The 23,649-nt window shown below is 43.0% G+C and overlaps 1 protein-coding gene across 4 annotated transcripts in view; it reads left to right on the forward strand.

Annotated features, from left to right (window-relative positions):
* MTUS1 (microtubule associated scaffold protein 1) overlaps positions 1 to 23,649 on the forward strand; it is a 198,962-nt gene that overhangs the window by 128,105 nt on the left and 47,208 nt on the right. For all 4 annotated transcript variants that reach the window (XM_048848138.2, XM_075127881.1, XM_048848137.2 and 1 more), the window contains one exon: positions 1,315 to 1,532. In XM_048848138.2, coding sequence (XP_048704095.2) covers positions 1,315 to 1,532 — 218 coding nt within the window. The remainder of the gene's footprint in view (positions 1 to 1,314; positions 1,533 to 23,649) is intronic.

Genomic DNA, 23,649 nt, shown 5'->3' on the forward strand with positions numbered 1-23,649 from the left:
GACTCCCCGCCCAAAGGAGATGCTTGGAAACATCTGAGAAATCAGGACTAAACTGTGGGAGAAGGCCTGAACCCAGGCTAGAGGGATTTCTAGCCTCTGAAAGGTATATCTGGGGTTTTAAGCTGCAAGCAAGTGCAGCTTGCCCTCAAGAATTTCTACAAACTGCCTAAAACAACAGTTGGGGTGAGAATTTGCTACTCATATACAGTTTCTTTAGTATATTAAGCTTAGATTGCATTTTTGTTTTATTTGCTAGGTAATCTGCTTTGATCTGTTTGCTCTCCCTTATCACTTAAAATGTATCCTCATGTCATTAATAAACTTGTTTTGTCTGAAAATCATTACTGAAAGTTGTGTACATCCCTCTCCACATGGAGGGAATGGGGTGAATTTCATGAGCTTAGAACCATAGAATATCAGGGTTGGAAGGGACCTCAGGAGGTCATCTAGTCCAACCCCCTGCTCAAAGCAGGACCAATTGCCAATTTTTGCCCCAAATCCCTAAATGGCCCCCTCAAGGATTGAACTCACAACCTTGGGGTTAGCATGCCAATGCTCAAACCACTGAGCTGTCCCTCCCCTCCAGTTCTCTGTGCAGCACAAGACTCTGTGATTTGGGGTTTACCTTCCAAAGGTGGGTGTGCACTTGAGTACTTGGCAGTTCCTTAACTGAGCCTTCCCATGCAGAGCTGTTCTCAGCAGCTGTGTGTAGAGCTGCACCTGGGTGTGTCCCTACCTGTATGTGTGCTGGAGGGGGCTTGTGGGCCTGTCACAGCAGTACACTGTAAAGGGAGTCCAGGTTGGTGGGTCAGGCGGGCTCAGTGGTATCCCAGTTCCAGGCAGAACCCTGAGGTGGGGGGAGGGGAGAACCCATCACACTAGTGCTGTTAAGTGTCTGAATTTGCAATATTAGAATATTAAAGTAGATAATCCTCAGGCTGTGCATAATGGGATAGGGGAAGCTTGAAGTGTACTGGATGTGTGAAAATGGTAATCAAAATTGCAGTGTAAAGAGTTAGCTAAAATGCGTTCAATGAACAAATGTAAATGCATAATCATTAAGAGCTATCTGAGTTTATATGGTTTTTGTGGTAAGAGAATGCTGAAGTTGTTGTACAGTCCATTATCCTCAAGACCCTAATGCTACTAAAAAGTAACCCTTTTGACCCAGTCAAAGCGGCTCAAGTAATGTTCTTTAAATATTTGTTTCTGTTTCCTGTGTGTTTTGACTTCCAGCTTTGGTAGCTAGTAAAACTTCAAAAGTGAATACTTTAATTAGAATGTCTTTTTTTTTCTTTCTTTTTAAAATTGCAGTTGAGAAAGGCAAGCAGAGGAGTCCTAAAAGTTCATGCATACATACACAAACCTCTCCAGATGTGCATTCAACTGAAACAAAAAAATGTGAGTTGGCACAATACAAAGCAAAATGTGAGAACCAAAGTGAAATTATCCTGCATTTGAAGAAATTCTTGGCAAGCAGTAACCAGAAGTTTGAAGCATTAACAGTTGTGATCCAGCACCTACAGTCTGAGGTAAGGCTATCCAAATACAGTAGTCTTTGCTTGAATTTGGTGCCATCTTCTAAATCTGGTAGGGCGTCTGAATATTTAATTTGTACACATAACAAGTCTTCATTTGACTCATCTGGTGAATCTACGCAGCAAAAAAAACTTGTGGCAGCGAGTCTCAGAGCCTGCTAAAATTTATTGTAAATATTTTCTATTTGGAGACTTGGCCCCATAGCCCTTCCTTTAAAAAGACTTGTTTTCGCAGTATGTAAGGATGGTGTTACACTTGAAGAGCAATCCAGTCGATGCTTAAGGACCCTTTAAAAATGGTTGGCTCTTGTACATAAATTGAATCACTTGAATCTAGGTTTTATTATTTCAGCTAATAGAAGCAGGAATATTCTGTGACCTTTGTTCAGCTTCTGTGTAAAGGATAAGCATCTTTCCTGATCGCTTTTAGAGTAAGGTGAAGGGGTGGATGTGACACAGAAAGGCCCAGACAAGTATATCACCCTGTATCTGATAACCTTCTCAATATTTCACTAAAGGGAGTCGAAAGCTCAGAACTAGCTAATTGTCATGGTTATTGCAATATGTTTCTATGGGAAACGATTTGAGTGATCTAACATGTAGGATATTATATCCCAAATCTGATGGGAGTGAAACCTGTTACCTGAAGAGAGGAAATCTGAGAGCTAACCCAATTAACATGAGAACAATGGACATCTGTCAACTGAGCCAGTTAGTGTTTACCCAGTTGGGGCCAGATGCAGGGTTCAGAGTTTACAAGGACAAAAAGAACCCCATTAAAAGTCTCTGAATAGGGACCCCTGAATTGAAGGACATTATTCTGTGATTGTATAAAAGAAAAGAGTATAAGAAGTCAGTCAGTGGGGCAAGAGGGGTCCCATGAAAAGTGAATCCCAATCCTTTGGACTTGCTGAGCTCCGCAAAGGCTAACCTTGGGGTAAGAAATACTTTATTAGACAGGAAAGTAATTTATTAACAAGTATAGGCTACAGATTGCATGTTATGTTTTTCTTCTACCTGTAGCTTTGTTTCCAAATTTATCCTTGCTTGTATTTGAATTTTTACCTCAAGCTCTGTTAAATAAACTGCAACTGAAGCCATTTTAAATTTCCCTTTGAAGTCTGCAAACCAGTTACATTGGAGTTGAGCCAAATTATCTTCAGGACTATCAACTTCAGAAGATGCCTGCCATTAAAAGCTATACTATCAAAATTCATTATTTGTAAGATCTGTGGTGTCTCTCCTATTCTCTTGATAGCCATAGTTTAACTGAAGTCCTGGTGCCTAGTAAACTTCCACAAGCAGTACGTTATTTCAAGCATTTTCCTCCACTAAAAATGGACTTTATGGAATTGCTGTTAACTAAAATTCTTAGCAAAACGCGCATACATCCAAATCCACCCAGCCCCATTGGAGTAAAGTAACAGGATGGCACTCTATTTATATATTTCTTTAATTAGATCTAGTAATGGTACTGTACTGTTTTTCCTAATCTGAGACAGGTATTGGCCCCAAAGTTGTGTTAAACCCTAAATCTACCTTTAATATATGCATGTAGAGGCATTATCTTGTATTTGTCAATACTGTATTAGGAAATTATCAGTCAACCATTAAACTCTTCAGCTATCAGAATTTTCCCAGATTTCTATAGTTAGACTTAAGATTCATTAAGGGTAGTCTTTATAAATATGATATGCTTGAAATGTGGATAACCAGTTTAAGATTTGAGAATTCTTGACCTTAAAATTCTAAAACCCAGTTTTTACTTATCGGGAATTCAAGTAACTTTCTCTCAATTATTGTAATGTTGCTACAACAAACTAATGCAAGATAGTGATCTTCTTGTCAGCAAGAGTATTTATCGGAAATGAGCAAGGCATCTGATGTAAATGTCAGAAACTGGACTGACTGTCCATTGTTAAATGTGTGTGCGCTTGCAGTGTTAAAAGGACACATCAGATTGAAATCAGTCAAGTAAAAATGTCATTTACCCCTGTTCTGTTGTCCCTTGCCAAGTTTTTATGGCTTTATATCGTGCTTTCCTGTTTTTAAAACCAACAAGCAAGAAGGGGAACAATGAAACTGAGAATACTCAGTGTTATCAAATGCAGGCTAAATCTAAAAGTTCGTTCTTCTGTTGTAGTAATCTTGGTAGTTGATGGTTGTAACTGTAGCAGGTTTAAAAAAACATTGGGGCAGTGCGGTTTTCAGTTGATTATTGACTTTAACTCTTTGATATTACTTTTATCAACTTATTCACTATATTAATCTTCTAAGAATACAGTAAATTTGAAGTTATTTACATTAATAGAAACCACAAACCTAGTTTAAAAGATGTGGCATAATGAGTCTGTAGTAAACTTAATAGGAACCAGAGTTGGTTACATTAAAACAAATCTGAACCCCAGATTGTACTGTTATAATCTCTTGTAAAACTGTCAATGAGAATGAGGGGTGCTCCATGTCGCAGACAGCATGCTGAAAATCTGTCCATTTTACTCTCCTAAACCTTCCCAGCCAATACTGCGACCTCCTGGTTGCTCTATAAGATTGTAATTGGGCCACTTTTTGTTGTAAAATAAAAAATGATCCATACTTTGTGTAGAAGTAAAACTCTTAGATATTGCTGTTTGTTCAGACAAATGTTAAATACTATGAAACAGTTTTTTCATCCACTTTGAATTAAAATTCCAAATGTTTAAAATCAAAGCCAACCACTGAAGTACCACTGAACTCAAAACAATAAGTTGGGCTTCACCTGTTGAAATTCAATGCCAATAAGAAATATATTTTCTCACACTAATAGAAATAGAGTAACTCTAGACATGTCAGTCTTCTCCACAGTATTAGCTAGAGTAAATCTTCTTTCTTAAACTTCATACTCTGAAGCTATTCTGTTGAGGCTTATCTTTTAGGTGAAAATGAATTGCATCGTGGTAGTGGCTTGAATTACATTGCATGGCCACTGCAGTGATATTAGCATAGATCTTGCCTAAATCATGTTTTTTTAAGTAATACATGAATTGTAATTATTGTACATTGTGTCCTGTTTAGAATCAGGACAATTGTACTTAAAATAGATTAATTTTATTTGGATTACAAAATGTTTATATGCCCATTATATGCAAAACTAACTTAAGGATAAGATACTTAAACTGCTATAGAAATAAGTTACTGAAACTTTAAATAGAGAACAGAACAGCTTAGAGAAATGTTGGATGAGGAGCGATATGTCTGGAGCACTGTCATGGATGGGTATAAACTGTTCAGGAAGGAAAGGCCGGGGAGAAAAGGTGGAGGAGTTGCATTGTATGTAAGAGAGCAGTATGATTGCTCAGAGTTCCAGTATCAAACTGGAAAGAAGCCCGGTGAGAGTCTTTGGGTTAAGTTTAGAGGCGAGAGCAACAAGGATGGTGTCGTGGTGGACGTCTTGCTATAGACCACATGACCAGGAGGAGGAGGTAGACGAGGCTTTACTTGGATAACTAACAGAAATGTCCAGATCACATGGCCTGATTCTCCTGGGGGACTTCAATCACCCTGACATCTGCTGGGAGAGTAATACAGCAGTGCACAGACGATCCAGGAAGCTTTTGGAAAGCGTTGGGGACAACTTCCAGGTGCAAGTGCTGGAGGAACCAACTAGGGGCTGTGATCCTCTTGATCTGCTGCTCACAAACAGGGAAGAATTGGTAGAGGAAGTATAAGTGGGTGGCAACCTGGGCAGCAGTGACCATGAGATGGTAGAGTTCAGGATCCTGACAAAAGGAAGAAAGGAGAGCAGCAGAATATGGACCCAGGACTTCAGAAAAGCAAATTTTGCCTCCCTCAGGGAACTGATGGGGAGGATCCCCTGGGAGGCTAATATGAGTGGGGAAGGAGTCCAGGAAAGCTGGCTGTATTTTAAAGAAGCCTTATTGAGGGTGCAGGAACAAACCATCCCGATGCGCAGAAAGAATAGCAAATATGGCAGGGAACCAGCTTGGCTTAACAGAAGTCTATGGTCACCTTAAACACAAAAAGGAAGTTTACAAGAAGTGGAAATTTGGACAGATGACTTTGGAAGAATATAAAAATATTGCTCAAGCATGCAGGGGTGTAATCAGGAAGGCCAAAGCACAATTGGAGTTGCAGCTAGCAAGGGATGTGAAGGGTAACAAGAATGGTTTCTTGTTAGTGTAAGGGAACTGTTGCTCCCTTACTAACATTCAGTCGGTGTGTTTTAGTTGCTAGCTCCCAGTACTAAAAGGGGGAAGAATCGATGGGGAATCAGGACCCTGAGACTGCCAGTCCCTAGGAGCAATGGGAAGAGGCCAATGCTCTAGGTCAGCCTGAATGACAGGGTGGGCAGGCTAATCAGGGATTCAGGAGGCTGGGGAGGTCCGTCATCCATGTGAGCTGGAATTGCCTGAGTCAGAGTGGGGCCGAGCTAAGGAGAAAGCAGGGGTCCAAGCTGAGCTGGGGAGCAGAGCTGTGCCAGATCCAGAGGGACCAGAAAAGCAGCCCGGAGAGAGCAGACCCTGGGGCTGCAGCTCTGCTGCCAGGACAAAGTCAGAAGCACAGCCCAGAGAGAGCAGACTTGCCCTGGGAGGAGAGCTGCAGCAACCAGAGCCAGAGGGGCCAGAGAAGCAGCCCATGAAGCTGGGAGCAGAGCAGCAGCCGTGCTGAGGCGGGTGGGGGTGGGTGGGGCTGGGGCTGGGGCTGGAACAGTCCTGGGCCAGGTGTTGTGAGCAGCTGGGGAGAGCGAGCGGGGACCCTGGGCAGCGGGCCCAGCACAGGGAGACCCCTCAGCCAGGAGGCTCTGCAGGCCAGACTCGGAGGGGGATTGGTAACCCTGACAGGGTGGGGGCAACGCTGGGAAGAAGGGCCCTGCCACCTAGAGCCTGAGAGCATGTGGCCACGAGCAGAGCGAGTCCACCCCACAGCATCCCTGCAGCACAGCCAGGGCCTGAGAAGGAGGCCTGGGACTTACAAGGAACAGACTGAACTTCCCTGACATTCCAGAGACACTGTTTGTGATGTTCCCTGCCACAGAGCAGGGTGATGTTTCCTTTAACCTTTCCCATTTTTCTTATTCTTTTTTAAATTAATTGTTGATTAAATAACTTGCATTTGCTTTAAATTGTATGTAATGATCAGTGGGTCAGAGAAGTGCTCAGTGCAGAGAGAGTACCCCGGAGTGGGGACACCCTAGCCCCTGTCCAAGGTGACCACAGTTGGGTTGGGGGTTGAGCCCCCCAGGAATCCTGGGCCCAGCCTTGTTGGGGTTACGAGGTCTTTGCCAGACAGGAGAGTGGAAGGGAAGTCCTCAAGGGCAGGGAGGCCTCTGGGTTAAGGAAGTGGGAGTGAGGACTCGGATCCTTTCGCTAGCCCACTTCACTGGGGTAGTGCAGAAGCCAGGAAAGTTTCCCACAATAGCGGGACTGTTCCCCCGCTTACATTAGCAACAAGAAGGTGGTCAGGGAAAGTGTGGGACCCTTACTGAATAGGGGAGGCAACTTAGTGACAGATGATGTGGAAAAAGCTGAAGTACTCCATACTTTTTTTTTTTTTGCCTCAGTCTTCACAGACAAGGTCAGCTCCCAGACTGCTGCGCTGAGCAGCACACTATGGGGAGGAGGTAAGCAGCCCTCAGTGGTGAAAGAACAGGTTAAGGACTATTTAGAAAAGCTGGACATGCACAAGTCCACGGGATCCAATGCATCGGAGGGTGCTGAGGGAATTGGCTGACATGATTACAGAGCTGTTGGCTGTTATCTCCGAAAACTCATGGCAATTGGAGGAGGTCTTGGATGACTGGAAAAAGGCAAATATAGTGCCCATCTTTTAAAAAGGGAAGAAGAAGAATCTGGAGAGCTACAGACCAGTTAGCCTCACTTCAGTCCCTGGAAAAATCATGGACCAGGTCCTCATGGAATCCATTTTGAAGCACTTGGAGGAGAGGAAGGTGTTCAGGAACAGTCAACATAGATTCACCAAGGGCAAGTCATGCCTGACCAACCTGATAACTGGCTCAGTGGATATGGGGAAAGCAGTAGACATGATATATATCTTGACTTTAGCAAAGCTTTTGATATGGTCTCCCACAGTGTTCTTGACAGCAAGTTAAAGTAGTATGAATTGGATGAATGGACTATAAGGTGAGTTGAAAGCTAGTTAGATCGTCGGGATCAATGGGTAGTGATGAACGGCTTGATGCCTAGTTGGCAGCTGGTATCAAGTGGAGTGCCGCAGGGGTTGGTCCTGGGGCTGTTTTTGTTGAACATCTTCATTAATGATCTGGATGATGGGATGGATTGCACCCTCAGCAAGTTTGTGGATGACACTAAACTGGGGGAGAGGTAGATATGCTGGAGGGTAGGGATAGGGTTCAGAGTGACCAAGACAAATTGGAGGATTGGGCCAAAAGAAATCTGAGGTTCAACAAGGACAAGTGCAGATTCCTGCACTTAGGATGGAAGAATCCCATGCACCGCTACAGGCTGGGGACCAACTGGCGAAGCGGCAGTTCTGCAAAAAAGGACCTGGGGATTACAGTGGATGAGAAGCTGGATATGAGTCAGCAGTGTGCCCTTGCAGCCCAATATGCTGTTAGCCTTCTTGGCAACATTAGTAGAAGTATTGCCAGCAGATCAAGTGAAGTGATTATTCTCCTCTATTTGGCACTCGTGAGGCCACATCTGGAATACTGTGTCCAGTTTTGGGACCCCCTCTACAGAAAGGATGTGTACAAATTGGAGAGAGTCCAGCAGAGGGCAGTGAAAATGATAAAGGGGCTGGGACACATGACTTATGAGGAGAGGCTGAGGGAACTGGGCTTGTTTAGTGTGCAGAAGAGAAGAGCAAGGGGAGGGTTTGAGAGCAGCCTTCAACTACCTGAAGGGGGTTTCCAAAGAGGATGGAGCTCTGCTGTTCTCAGTGGTGGCAGGTGACAGAAGAAGGAGCAATGGTCTCAAGTTGCAGTGGGGGAGGTCTAGGTTGGATATTAGGAAAAGCTATTTCATTAGGAGGGTGGTGAAGCACTGGAATGGATTACCTAGGGAGGTGGTGGAATCTCCATCTTTAGAGGATTTTAAGGCCCGGCTTGACAAAGCCCTGGCTGAGATGATCTAGTTGGCATTGGTCCTGCTTTGAGCAGGGGGTTGGACTAGATGACCTCCTGAGGTCTCTTCCAACCCTAGTCTTCTATGATTCTATGACACTGCTAACAGTCCTCAAACAATGGCAAGAAGAGGATTGGAATTTTGATTCACAGTATCCAGGAATGTTTTACAGTGAGATGCATCCTGGTGACATAGCCCAGGAGAATTTGCTGGCTGGAACCCATGTGGTTGAGAGGATGATGAGAAACTAAACTCTAGAGGGCATAACTAAGAAGCAGATATCATTACATCATCCTGTAGAATAGGAGAGACAATTATGAGAAGTGATGTAAGCATGAGTTATAGGAAGTGTGATTTAAAACAGATGTGGAAGTGGGTCATCAATCTATAAGCAGCCATAGTTCTGGCATTTCCTGACTGAGTGCTTAACTCTGTGCAACTAGAACATTCTCAAGTTAATTTTCTATTATTGGAATTTCCAAAGATTTCAAAAGTCGGAGGATTTAGAAATCGCTGTATTTTCAATGTCTGTCTTCAGTGAATGGGATGTCTCAGTGAGCATGGCTATATTAACGATACGGCATTGTTTCCCCGATAAAGACTCGGGAAATTCAAGTCCCATGAGCTGCCATTGGAAACGGATCAGTTGAAATTGCTCTAAGGCAGTGGTCACCAAATGGTAGACTGTGATCAGCTGGTCGATTGTGGAGCCTCTGACATTCTGTCTCAGTTTGTCACTGAGACTGAGATCATAAGAGACTCCATGATGGACTAGTCGATCAACAGTTTGGCAGTGCAGCAGGGCCCACGCTGCTCCCAGAAGTGGCTGGCTTGTCCGGCAGTGACTCCTGGTGGAGAGAAGGGGATAGGGTCTCTGCATGCTGCCCTTGCCTGCAAGCTCACCCCCGCAGCTCCCATTGGCCGGGAATGGGGAACTGTGGCCAATGGGAGCTGCGGGGGAGGTGCCTGCGGACGGGGGCAGAGTGCGGAGCCATTTGCCCCTCCCCCCAGAGCCACTGCTGGACATGCCGGCCACTTCCAGGAGTGGCATGGGGCCAGGGCAGGCAGGGAGCCTGCCTTAGCCCCACTGCACCACCACCACCTGAGGTAAGCGATGCCCTGCTGGAGCCCATACTCCGAACCCCTCCTGCCCCCTCCCAGAGCCTGTACCCCAACCTGCTGCCTGAGCCCCCTCCTGGAGCCAGCACCCCATCCCTCTCCCCCAGTCCTGAGCCCTCTTCTGCACCCAAACTCCCTGCCCCAGGCTCAGCCCGGAGCTGCCTCCTACACTCCAAACTCCCCTGTCCCAGCCCAGTGAAAGTGAGTAAGGGAGAGGAGAGCAAACAGAGGGAAGGGGGGATGGGGATGAGCGGAGCATAGCCTTGGAGAGGGGGCAGGGCAAAGGGTGTTTGGGTTTGTGAGATTACTGTTCTTTCTACGTTTTCTTTAAGGTAGATCGTGGGGTGCACTTAAATTCAAAAAGTGATCTTGTGCTTAAAAAGGTTAGAGACCACTGCTTTAAGGTTGTCGATAATTCAAATGCTGCAGCTCATTGACCAAAAAACTTTACCCTTGCTTGTGCATGCTTTAAAAATTGTAGTCAATCATACTGAACATGCAGTATGAAACAGATTATTTAAATACAATGAAACACTACTTCAGTGAAATGACTGATAAACAAGTTATTTAACTGAGGTGGCCTTTTGTTGTACTGGGTACGCTGGGATATTTCAGAGTGGTCTCAAGGCAGAGAAGGTTGCCTAATAAAAGGTCTCTAGTACAGGGTTCACTGTGAAAGGTACTGAGAAGAGGTGCTTCTACTGCAGAATGTGTTGGTCTTCCAAGTAGTCAGAATCCCTAGATATGCCTTAAAGAACTTTTCAACGTGCATGATTTCTGATTATTTCCTGGATTGTCTTCATGAAAATGCAGAAATAGTGGACAGGAAAACGAACTAATAAACTCAGGGTGAAAGGGAGTAGATAGTGAAGGAAGGGGCCTCTTCCCCGCCTCCCCGCAGGGCAGCCTAGATGATTCTATAAAGTCTGTATTTCACTGATCAAATAGGACCATTTTGTCCATAATACTTCACACTTTACAATGCTTAAATTTCAGATACCTTCAAAAATGTGGCTAATACAGTTTACACAGGAGACCCGAGGCACAAATATCACTGGCTCAAAGTCAATGAATCAGTAACTGTGAACCTAGATCGCCTGACTTTCATGTGCTCTAACAAGATGAAACTTCTTCCATGTTGAAAAGAAATCTTGGGGGAAAATACTAAGAAATGTATAGAAATCTCTGCTGAAACTATGAATTTCAGTCAACTTTGTGTCTTAAATCAAAATACAGATTCATGATGAGATGGGGGGAGGAGGAAGAATAAACCTGTACAACAAAAAGAAAAGGAGTACTTGTGGCACCTTAGAGACTAACCAATTTATTTGAGCATAAGCTTTTGTGAGCTACAGCTTACTAAACCTCAATATAAGAAATGGATGAAATTAAAAACTATCCAACTAGAGTTTTCTACATCACTTTCAAGAGGCAAAAATTGTAATGAATAGGGTCTTTAATACATCTGTGATTAATCTGCTACATCTCTTATCTGAAATTTAACACTGGCATATTCAGGTTACGCCTGAAGTTGGGGTGTAGGAGAAAGAAATATCCCATACAGAGTAAGGGCTTGTCTAAACTTACAGGATTGCAGCTGCGCCAATGTAGCGCTTAGTGTGCAGACACTGCCTACCCCAATGGGAGAGTTTCTCCCATTGGCATAGGTACTCCACCTGTCAGGGAGGTGGAAGAGCTATGTTAATGGGGAATCACTCCCCTGGATATAGCACTGTCTGCACCGAAAGTTAAGTTGGGAGTTGGATTTTCCACATCCCTGAGCAACATAGCTATACTGACATAAGTTTGTAGTGTAGACCAGGGCTAAGTCAGACCTAATTTGAATTGTAATTACACTTAAGAATCCTGTCTGACTAGACCTACTCAGTTCAGTGTCACCAAAGGAATGAATAAACATCTGATGGTTCAGAACTTGTATTAAATAAAGCCATTAAACCATTAGAGACTTCAGAGAATATGTACTGAAGACATGAATACTGTAGTCTGAGATTTAATTGAAGTCTGGAATTTGTGTTTACTAATAAGCCAAAGACAAATGAAAATTGATTCCCTAGTAGAAGTGTTCTATAAAAACACAGTAACAGAAACTGAAGGTCATGATTAGCACCCTTAGAAAACACTTAAAAGGTTGTGTCAGAGGAAAGGCACTGCTGAGACAAATAATATTGAGCATCTTGTAAGAAGTTTGTTTGCTGTAGTATAAAAACTTTCTAGTGCCCTGAGGAATGTGGTGAATCCAAAAAAGGTTATGGAAACAAAACCATCAATAGTATTTTAGTGGTCCCATAATGAACTTTGCTGCCTCAATTTTGTATTTGAAGTAGGGTAGATAAGATGGCTCTGTCACTAACTCCTTTTCGTAAAGCACAAATCAAAAAACAATGCTTCTGTGCTCTTTGGAGATTCACTGCAATGGTGTTCTTAGTCTAAGTTGCCCTCCTACTCCACCTTGTTAACACTTCATAGCTATTCATTATTATGTTTGGAATGCATGGTGACTTTTCTGAATGGCACTTTGTAAAAGCAGAATATCAGCTGATTTCACCAGCTCTCTTTGTCTCCTAAATAAGGTGAGAGAGAACTGATATTTCAAGTCAAACTTTTTAGACCGCTTTCATTTAGAATTGGTATTTTTTTCCCTCAAATCAAAGCATCTGCTTTTATTTGTAAATTCTTTAGGACCCAAATTGATCTTGTCTGTCCAAACATTGAGACTTAAATTTATAAGGGGTCAAATTCTGCCATCCTCTCTCTCTCGTCCAATTGAAAGCAATAATATACTTGTGTAGGTACTACTTGGGTGTATAAGGAAGCAGAAACTGGGCCACAACGATCAAAGTATATGTAATATTGATACATGGATTTTGGAGGAGCAATGCATAAACCACCATAGTTATCTTCTAAGGTAGAGTTAATGGTGCAAGAATGGGTGACCAAAGAGCAGATTATAGAAAAATGTCATTCATTGGGTTCTACAGTGTGGTCTGTGGCCAACTTTACCTCTGAATCAGAGGTGCGGTCTCATGAAAAAACAGGTCCCAATATGTGATGCTTCATCTTGATAAAATGAACCTCTGCTTGGATCAAGATGGTGCATTCCATGTTGTGAACTGTTACCATTAAAGGCTGCGTCTTACAGTTAAAAATAGGATAGTTGCAATCCAGTCTTCTGCAAATTGAGTATAACACCTGGCAAATTGCTAAAGTGACCTTTTGCTGGGCAGATTTGGATGCTTACATTGTAAGAACTATTTTCAAGTAAACAAAACGTTAATTTATTATACCTGCCTATTGTTCCTAATGTTTAACATGCCTTTTTCCCTTTGATTTTTAGGAGTAGGGGACTACAATTAGACAGCATAACTCACTTGTCAGGCTTTCCTTTTTAATGGTAAAATTAAGATCACCATTTATGCAACAGTAAAAATCATTTAAGTACTTGTTATACTAATGAGATTCTATTTGATGCACTCAATTGAAATAATTAACTTTTTGCTCAGATTCATAGATTCAAGGCCAGAAGGGACCATTGTAATCATATAGTCTATGGTATATAGGAGGTCAGAACTTCCCCAAAATAATTCCTAAAGCATATCTTGTAGAAAAATCCAATATTGATTTAAAAATTCAGTGATGGAGAATCCATCACAACCCTTGGTAAATTGTTCCAATAGTTAATTGCCCTCACCATTTAAAAATATACACCTTATTTTCTATCTGAATTTGTCTAGCTTCAACTCCAGCCATTGGATCATGCCATACTTTTCTCTGCTAGGCTGAAGAGCCTGCTATGTGTGTTCCTCAGGTAGATACTTAGACTGTAATTGTCGCCCTTTAATTTTCTCTTTGTTAAGCTAAATACATTAAGCTCTTTGAGTCTACCACTGTCAAGTGTGTTTTCTAATCCTTTAATCATTCTCATGGCTCTTCTCTGAACTCTCTTCAGTTTATCAACATCCTTAAATTCTGGGCACAGTATTCCAGCAGCAGCACCAGTGCCAAATATAGAGGTAAAATAACTTCTTTACTCCTCCTCAAGATTCCCTGGATCACATTAGCTCTTTTGGCCACAGCATTTCCCTGGGAAGTCACGTTCAGCTAATTATCCACCGTGACCCCAAAGTATTTTTCAGAGTCACTGTTTCCCAGGATAGTCCTCCATCCTGTAAGTATGGCTTACATTCTTTGTTCCAAGATGTAAACATTTACATTTAGCTGTCTTAAAACATATACAGAGCAATCTGGATCGCTTGGTATCAGTGACATGTCCTCTTCATTATTTACCACTCCCCCAACTGTTTTGTTATCTGCAAACTTTCAGTGACTGTTTTCTTCTTGGTCATTGATAAAAGTATTAAATTGCACAGGGCAAAGAACAGGTCCTTGTAGGACCTCACTGGAAACACACCACTTGATGACGATCTGCCTGTGCACACCCCAACACCAGCTGGGGGGTGCACAGGCAGCTGGTCTAGTCTCCTGGCTGCAAGGGTGATGAGTGAGGCATTCTGGGGCACTGTAGGCTGTGGCGCTTTAAAACTGAGCTGCTCCTCCAGAGTTCAGCATGCAGGCAGGAACGTGGGCTCCAGCTACAGCAGCAAACGCTCCAGGCCAGGTTCCAGCAGGACCTCAGGAAGTCTAGCACTGCTCATGCTCTGCCTGCTCACAGAGGAGGCACAAAATGCGCTGCACAAACTCCTGGATATTTTACGCTCATCAGTGCTGAGGCATGTTATGATCCTGATTAATGTGGGACTTCTGGAACCTGCAAGGATCCTTGAGCAGACTCTGGCATCTGTGGCACTCATGTCAAAATGAGCAGACAGGCAGTATCAGGTCCTGGTGATGGGATATGAACAGTTCTGTTCCCACCCAATGCTGGGGTCCCTGGTGGAGACAGCAGCTAATGAGAGAACTCACTAGGGCCACCAGAAGTCAACCACCAAGGACAAGGAGGCAAAATGCCTCAACTGGCTCTCTCCAAAAAGGCATACTCTAGTGCAGCCTCTCCAGATGAGGATCTCCAATTGTCAGGTTGTCCTAGCAAAATATGATTGCCTCAAGTGGAGTGCGTTGCAACAATTGATTGACAAGCTAGACAGGACTTCAGAGATGAATTCCAGATGATCCGTGTGAAGGGGCGTTGAGTAGCTAGAACCACACTACAGTTGGCCCTGAATGCCACAGATATGGCAACAGCAAATGAAGACTTACCATTTGAAGGCTGCTCACTTTCACAAGAGAATAGATGAGGTGTTGAAGTCCCTCTGACTATAGGGCCACCCTCAATAATTAGGAATGTATGTCCTGACCACCAAAAGGAGCCACTTTAGGTTCCAACCTGATCAGTGGCACCAACAGCCATACTCCTATTTCAGACAGCCAGAGCCATCTGGCCTCAAGGAGGAAGCCCACCATAGGATCTACCTCCCTCTAGCACCATTTCTGCACTAGTGCTAACCATGCAGCAAGTTGGATGTAAAAAGAAAAGGAGCACTTGTGGCACCTTAGAGACTAACCAATTTATTTGAGCATGAGCTTTCGTGAGCTACAGCTCACTTCATCGGATCCGATGAAGTGAGCTGTAGCTCACGAAAGCTCATGCTCAAATAAATTGGTTAGTCTCTAAGGTGCCACAAGTACTCCTTTTCTTTTTGCGAATACAGACTAACACGGCTGTTACTCTGAAACCTGTCAAGTTTGATGTGACATTTGAGGACAGCATACCATCCTTCCCTCCTTTCAGGAACCCTCTGACACACTTCCAACAGGCCTGGTCCAGTAACGCCCCAAGACTACTGGATGCTGGAGGTGATCCAGAGAATTCACACCATTCAGTACCTCTCCCTTCTCTCAACCACCCCCCCTCTTCACATCCCTATTCAGGGACCCTTCCCATGAGAATCTGCTTGGATAAGCACTGCAGTGCTTTCTCACTTTTGGTGCTATTGAGGCTATTCCCATCAACAGAGGGGAAAGGGAAGCTATTTGCATTACTTTCGTATCCCCCAGAAAATGGGGGCAGGGTTCAACCAATACTGGACCTCAAGAAGCTCAGGTTGGCAATGGGCTTTGTTGCAAGGATAGGTTCCTGGGTAAGTGTTTTTGTTGTGTGGTTGCTGGTGAGTATTAGCTTCAGGTTGGGGGGCTGTCTGTAAGCAAGGACTGGCCTGTCTCCCAAGATCTGAGAGTGATGGATTGTCCTTCCCACTGAGGGTTACCAAAAGAAACTACACCATCTGCTCAAGAAACTCCCTGAAAAAGCACAAGAGCAAATCCGTACAGACACACCCCTAGAACCCTGAGCAGGGGTATTCTATCTGCTACCCAAGATCCATAAACCTGGAAATTCTGGACACCCCATCATCTCAGGCATTGGCACCCTAACAGCAGGATTGTCTGGCTATGTAGACTCCCTCCTCAGGCCCTACGGTACCAGCACTCCCGGCTATCTTCGAGACACCACTGACTTCCTGAGGAAACTACAATCCATCGGTGATATTCCTAAAAACACCATCCTAGCCACTATGGATGTAGAAGCCCTCTACACCAACATTCCACACAAAGATGGACTACAAGCCGTCAGGAATAGCATCCCCAATACCATCACGGCAAACCTGGTGGCTGAACTTTGTGACTTTGTCTTCACCAATAACTATTTCACATTTGGGGACAATGTATACCTTCAAATCAGTGGCACTTCTGTGGGTACCAGCGTGGCCCCACACTATGCTAATATTTTTATGGCTGACTTAGAACAACGCTTCCTCAGCTCTCGTCCCCTTATGCCCCTACTCTACTTGTGCTACGCTGATGACATCTTCATCATCTGGACCCTTGGAAAAGAACCCCTTGAGGAATTCCACCATGATTTCAACAATTTCCATCCCACCATCAACCTCAGCCTGGACCAGTCCACACGAGACCCACTTCCTGGACACTATGGCGCTAATAAGCGATGGTCACACAAACACCACCCTATACCGGAAACCTACTGACCGCTATGCCTACCTATATGCCTCCAGCTTTCATCCAGACCACGTCACACGATTCATTGTCTACAGTCAAGCTCTACGATACAATCTCATTTGCTCCAACCCCTCAGACAGAGACAAATACCTACAAGATCTCTATCAAGCATTCTTACAACTACAATACCCACCTGCGGAAGTGAAGAAACAGATGGACAGAGCCAGAAGAGTACCCAGAAGTCACCTACTACAGGACAGGCCCAACAAAGAAATAACAGAACAGCACTAGCAGTCACCTTCAGCCCCCAACTGAAACCTCTCCAGTGCATCATCAAGGACAGACAGCCCCCCAACCTGAAGCAAATACTCACCAGCAACTACACACCGCACAACAAAAACACTAACCCAGGAACCTATCCTTGCAACAAAGCCTGTTGCCAACTGTATCCACATATCTATTCAGGGGACACCATCATAGGGCCTAATCACATCAGCCACACCATCAGAGGCTCGTTCACCTGCGCATCTACCATTGTGATATATGCCAGCAATGCCCCTCTGCCATGTACATTAACCAAACTGGACAGTCTCTACGTAAAAGAATAAATGGACACAAATCAGACGTCAAGAATTATAACATTCAAAAACCAGTCGGAGAACACTTCAGTTGCTCTGGTCACTCAATTACGGACCTAAAAGTCACAATATTACAATAAAAAAACTTCAAAAACAGACTCCAACGAGAGACTGCTGAATTGGAATTAATTTGCAAGCTGGACACCATTACATTAGGCTTGAATAAAGACTGGGAGTGGTTGGGTCATTACACAAAGTAAAACTATTTCCCCATGTTTATTTTTTCCCCCTACTGTTCCTCACACGTTCTTGTCAACTGCTGGAAATGGCCCACTTTGATTATCATTTCAAAAGGTTTTTTTCCTCTCCTACTGGTAATAGCTCACCTTACCTGATCACTCTCGTTACAGTGTGCATGGTAACACCCATTGTTTCATGTTCTCCATGTATATAAAATCTCCCTACTGTATTTTCCATTGCATGTATCCAATGAAGTGAGCTGTAGGTCACGAAAGCTTATGCTCAAATAAATTTGTTAGTCTCTAAGGTGCCACAAGTACTCCTGTTCTTTTTGCGGATACAGACTAACACGGCTGCTACTCTGAAACTTATATTTTCTGTATTATCTATCCCTTTCCTGATGATTCCTAATATTGTTAGCTTTTTTGCCTGCAACTGCATATTGAGCAGATGTTTTCAGAGAACTATCCATGGTGACTCCAAGATCTTTCTTGACAAGTAATAGTCAACTTAGACCCCATCAGTTTGGACATATCATTGGGATTGTTTTCCAGTGTGCATTATTTTGTACTTATCAACACTGAATTTCACCTGCCATTTGGTTGCCCCGGCACCCAACTTTGTGAGATCTCTTTGTAACCCTTCAGAGTCTGGTTTGGACTTAACTCTTAAGTAATTTAGTATCATCTGCAACTTTTCCGCCTCACTTGTTACCCCTTTTCCAAATAAATTATGAACATATTGAACAGCACAGGTCCCAGTACAAATCCTGGAGGGATCCTGCTGTTTACCTCTTTCCAGTGTGAAAACTGACCGTTATTCGTCCTATCCTTTGTTTCCTATGTTTTAACCAGTTACTAATCCACGAAAAGAGCTTCCTTCTTAGCCTATGTCTGCTTATTTTGCTTAAGAGTCTTTGGTGAGGGACCTTGTTAAGACTTTCTGAAAGCCCAAGTACACTATATCCACTGGATGTACTTGTTGACATCCTCAAAAACATTCTAATAGATTGGTGAAGCGTGATTTCCCTTACAAAAACCGTGTTGACTCTTCCCCAACATACCATGTTCATCTGTGTGTCTAATAATTCTGTTCTTTGCTGTAGTTTCACCCAGTTTGCCTCGTATTGAAGGTAGGCTTGCCGGCCTGTAATTGTCAGGATTGTCTCCAAAGCCTTTTAAAAAAAAATTGGCGTCACATTAGGTCTCCTCCAGTCTTCTGGTATAGAAGCTGACGTATTACTGTTAATTTATAAATTTGTTCCACAACCTCCTCTATTGACACTTCAATCTGGGGCAGTTCCTCAGATTTGTCACCTAAAAAGAATGGTTCAGGTGTGAGAATCTCCCTTGCATCCTCTGCAGTGAAGACTGATGCAAAGAATTAATTTAGCTTCTCTGCAGCAGCCTTGTCTTCCTTGAGTGCTCCTTTATCAGTTCAGTCATCCAGTGGCCCCACTGATTGTTGAGCAGGCTTCTTGCTTCTGATGTACTTGTTAAAAAACTTTTTTGCTGTTAATTTTTGCATGTTTTTCTTAGTTGCTCTTCAAATTCTTCTTTGGCCTGCTTAATTATGCTTTTACACTTGACTTGGCAGAGTTTCATGCTCCTTTCTATTTTCCTCAGTATTTGACTTGCAATTTTTGAAGAATGTCTTTTTGTCTCTAACTGCCTCTTTTACTCAGTTAACCTTAGTGGCATTTTTTGGTACTCTTATTGTTTCTTTTTTTGATTTGATTAGTTTGAGCCTCTATTATGGTGTTTTTAAAAAGTTTCCATGCAGCTTGCCAGTATTTCACTGTTGTGACTGTTCCTTTTAGTTTCCATTTAATTAGCCTCTTCAAAAAGGGGAACTACACAAAAAGGAAGTTAAATGCTACTGTGGTGGGTTTCTTTGGTATTTTCTCCCCTAGAAGGATATTAAATTTAATTACATTATGGATGCCAATACTGAATGGTTCAGCTGTATTCACCTCTTGGACCAGATCCTTTGCTTCTCTTAAGACTAAATCAGAATTGCCTCTCCCCGTGTGGGTTCCACGACTAGCTGTTCCAAGAAACAGTCAATAATGGTGTTTATCTCGGCATCCCATCCTGCGGTGACATTTGGGTGTAGATGAAATTGCCCATTATTGCGGGGTTTTGTGGTCTCTCTAATCTCCCTGATCATTTCACAATCATTGTCTCAGTAGTTTATCCCTACTGCTATATTCTTATTATTCAAGCATGGAATCTCTATCCATAGAGGCTCTATAGTAGTTTGATTCATTTCAGATTTTTACTGTATTTGACCCTATGCTTGCTTTCACATATAGTGTCACTTCCCCACCAGCATGACCTCCTTCTGTCATTCCTATACATTTTGTACCTGGTATTACTGTGTCTCATTATCATGCCTATTCTATCTGTATCCTCCGTTAATACCACGCACTCAGATCCACCCATCTTCGTATGAATTAGTATGACAAATTCCTTGAATTTGTATACAAACGTTTATAAAATTTGTCAATGTGCTGTTGCCTGCTTTGAAGTGCTTTAATTGAATGGGACTCTTTTTTATTTGACTGTTTCTCTTCAGTTCCTAGCTGTACTTTATCTACTTTTATCTTCTTCTCTTTACTAGGATATACAGAAACCCCTTTAATAAGCCCATCCCTAAGGGATGTCTGTCTGAGCTGTGTGCTTGTCTGCACCTGTCAGCTTTCCCCCAGCCCTTATTTTAAAAACTCTTCTGACTTTTTTAATTTTGCATGCTAGCAATCTGGTTCCGTTTTGGTTTAAGGGGAGCCCATCCTTCCTGTATAGGCTCCTTCTTTCCCAAAAGGTTCCACGGTTCCTAATAAACATTAATTCCTCATTCCAGTGCCATCGTCTCCATGCATTGAGACCCTGCAGTTCTGCCTGTCTAAGTGGTACTGGAGGCATTTCACAGAATGCTACCAGGGAAGTCTTGGACTTCAATTTCTTACCTAGCAGCCTGAATATGGCCTCCAGTACTTTTTTTCCCTACCTTTCCCTATGTCATTGGTATCTCTGTGTGCCATGATCATAGATTCCTCACCACCACTGCACAAACATCTCTATCTAGGTGTCTCAGGAGGTCCACAATCTTTGCACCCAGCAGGCAATTCAACATGCAGTTCTCCCAGTTATCACAAACCCAACTACCTACATTTCTAATAATTGAATCCCTGCATTACTATTGTCTGTCTCTTCCTAATAACTGGGGTCCCTTGGTGTGAGAGGATACCATGACAGCATCTGGAAGGAGGTCCCAGTTTTGGGATCATTTACGTCTGCTCCAGTTTGTTGATCTTTCCCAGGGACCTTCATCCTCCTCAACAACACAGAGGCTGTCAGACTGGGGGTGGAACCTGCTGTGTTCCTGAAAGTCTCCTCTATATACCTCTGTCTCTCTGAGAGACTTGGTCTCTGAGGGCCATGTACTGCTTTTACGATGTACACACATGCCACCTGCCCTCAAGGCAGGCAATCATACATGCTGCATTCAGTACAATAAACTGGATAGTCCCCGCTCTCTTGCTGGACTTCTGCCGGCATTATTTTTATTTTGCAAGATGTTTTATTGGTTTTGAGGGGCGATTAACCTAAGTTTAGTGTGTATATGTTAGGTGTATCTGCCTCTCTCAACCCACTCACAAAAAATCCCATTTGCTAGCTCCTCTGGTTGCTTAAAAGCTGCCTCTTTAAACCCTCCTTCTCCCTCAGTTAGCCCCGCCCCCTTGTCAAGCGATCCTAAAGGGATAAAGGATCAAATGGTAGCAAGCAAGAGCCTTGTCAGTAAGCTTTCAGCCTAGCCACTCAGGTCACTTGGCGCAATACACAGCCTCCAAAGCAGATCACACTATAAACTGAATGTAAGCAAGCATCCAACAAACTCACCCCATAGGTCACGTAGTCTCTCCTCTTTCACCTGGAGAACTCCCATGCAGAAAATTCCCGTCTGCTACTCCTGTTCGCTCTGCACAGAGAATATGAAACTGGATTGCTCAGTGCATCAGAACATCCTATCAGCTAGCAGGCAGGTAACCATCCAACAAGATTTGCGCCCAGTCCACTAGAATACAGTCCAACTCTGTGATCTCCCTAGCAAGACTGACTATCCAAGATGCTTGCCAACTGGAAACCTGACTGTCAAGTATATGCATTTTCTAAGCACTATACAGTGGTGCAAGCAGCCAGGGATGCTGCAGGTTTGGGGAGATTAGTACTACAATCTGTTTTCACAGAGACTACTAATACCCCTGCCACAAGTGAGGGTCACAGCTGGGGAGTCACCAGCTGTGGAATATGCACACTGACTAGCACTTGAAGAAAAAGGTTGGCTATCTGTACAGTAGTGAATGTTCTTTGAGATGTTTAGTCCATATACATATGCCACATCCCACCTGCAATCCTTGGTGCTTAAGAGTCTAGGTGTCATGAGCTTTCGTGGTAGAGAAGGAACTGGGTGTGGCAGCATGGCTCTGCCTTTTATACCCTCCCATAAGGAAGGGAGGGGCTCATGTGCTGCCCTGAGGAATACTGCTGACTAGAACATTCTGATGGGTGTATGCTGGATGTGCACTTAGCAACTGTGGACTATGTATATGGACTGTTTATCTCAAAGAACATCCATCACTGTACTGGTAAGCAGCCTCCTTTTCCTTTTGTGCCAATAGGGAAACTAAATCAGAGAAGGGTGGAGGGACTTGCTCACACAAATTAGCAATAAATACCCACTTCTCTTGTAGTGTAGACCTGTATCCGCTCCACTGGACCATGTTGTCTGTGTATGACAGTTACCATTATCCTACAGGCCAAGACTCATCAAATTTAATCATAGGCTGACTACATCATAATAGTATCTTGAGTTACCTACCTTCAGTTTGCAGAGACCACTTCATATCCCATCCACGTTGGTAAAACATCCCTGTGGCAACTACAGCCGTTGCTTACATTGAAAAATATTGGGAAATAACAATGTATTTTTCGATGTCTTCAAGTGCAGTTTAGCAGCAGAAAAGAAGGGAAGATCATATTTTAGCACCATGTAACCAGCAAGTGCTCTGTGGACCACCAGAGATCATGGACCATAATTTTGGAACTGATACTCGATGCTATTTATGGAGTAATGTAGGTGTGTATACAATACTTTAAAATAAACTGGTAGATCCATACCCAAAGGATTTTACATTCCAAATTAGGTGCAATACAGCAAGAAGTGATAGATAAAAGCTACAGCAGTTGAAAGGTCCTGACATATTGATATTTATGCCTTTTCAGCCCTTTCTGTTTTTTGTAGTTAACTTTGTTTACATTTAATGGACAGGATATTGTGAGAATTGAGTGCTGAAGAAAAAAATGTGAAATCACCTGAGAGAAGACAAGGGGCGTCTGAAGACCTGATTTGTTAATCATACAGTTAATACCCTTTTTAGGAAGAGTATTAAATTTGATAAATACAGCTGTATATAAATATTGTGATGCCTGTTTATAGCAAGATGCAACCAGCATCTTGAAACTACAGACTGAAATGATATGTATATTGTATATATCATTTCATACAATATAAATATGGACCACATTAGTATAAAATATTGGTGCCTATTTGAGATGGCCTTGTTGCTTCAAAGTGGGGAAGCCGTGTGTGTTACACAGATCATCCCAAACAAGTATCAATAAAACCCTTATACTACTTGTGTATTTACATGTCACATTTTATATAAGTATATTAGAAATATTTAGAATTTTAATATATTTATTGGTACTGTTTTTTCATGTCTGCTTCTCAAGGCAGGATCCCTCAGTACCATGAGGCTATCTGTGCAGGCTTCAAAGAGCAAACTCATAACTTTAGAAACTTCTAAATATGACCTCCAGCCAGCTTTTCTTTACCAATATTATCTTGACTTCAAAAGGATCTTCTAGGCCTAGAAGAGTTTCCATTGGAATACTGGTATCTTCCCTTTCAAGTGATCTGAAGCTCCCATGTCTAGCCCTGATGGGTTGCAATATTAAACATTAAACCTGTAACAGTGACACGCTTCCCTGAGGTACCCAGTGTTTTGAGACACCTCAT

The sequence above is a fragment of the Caretta caretta genome, chromosome 4 (genome assembly GCF_965140235.1).
Source record: "Caretta caretta isolate rCarCar2 chromosome 4, rCarCar1.hap1, whole genome shotgun sequence".
NCBI classification, from domain to species: Eukaryota; Metazoa; Chordata; order Testudines; family Cheloniidae; genus Caretta; species Caretta caretta.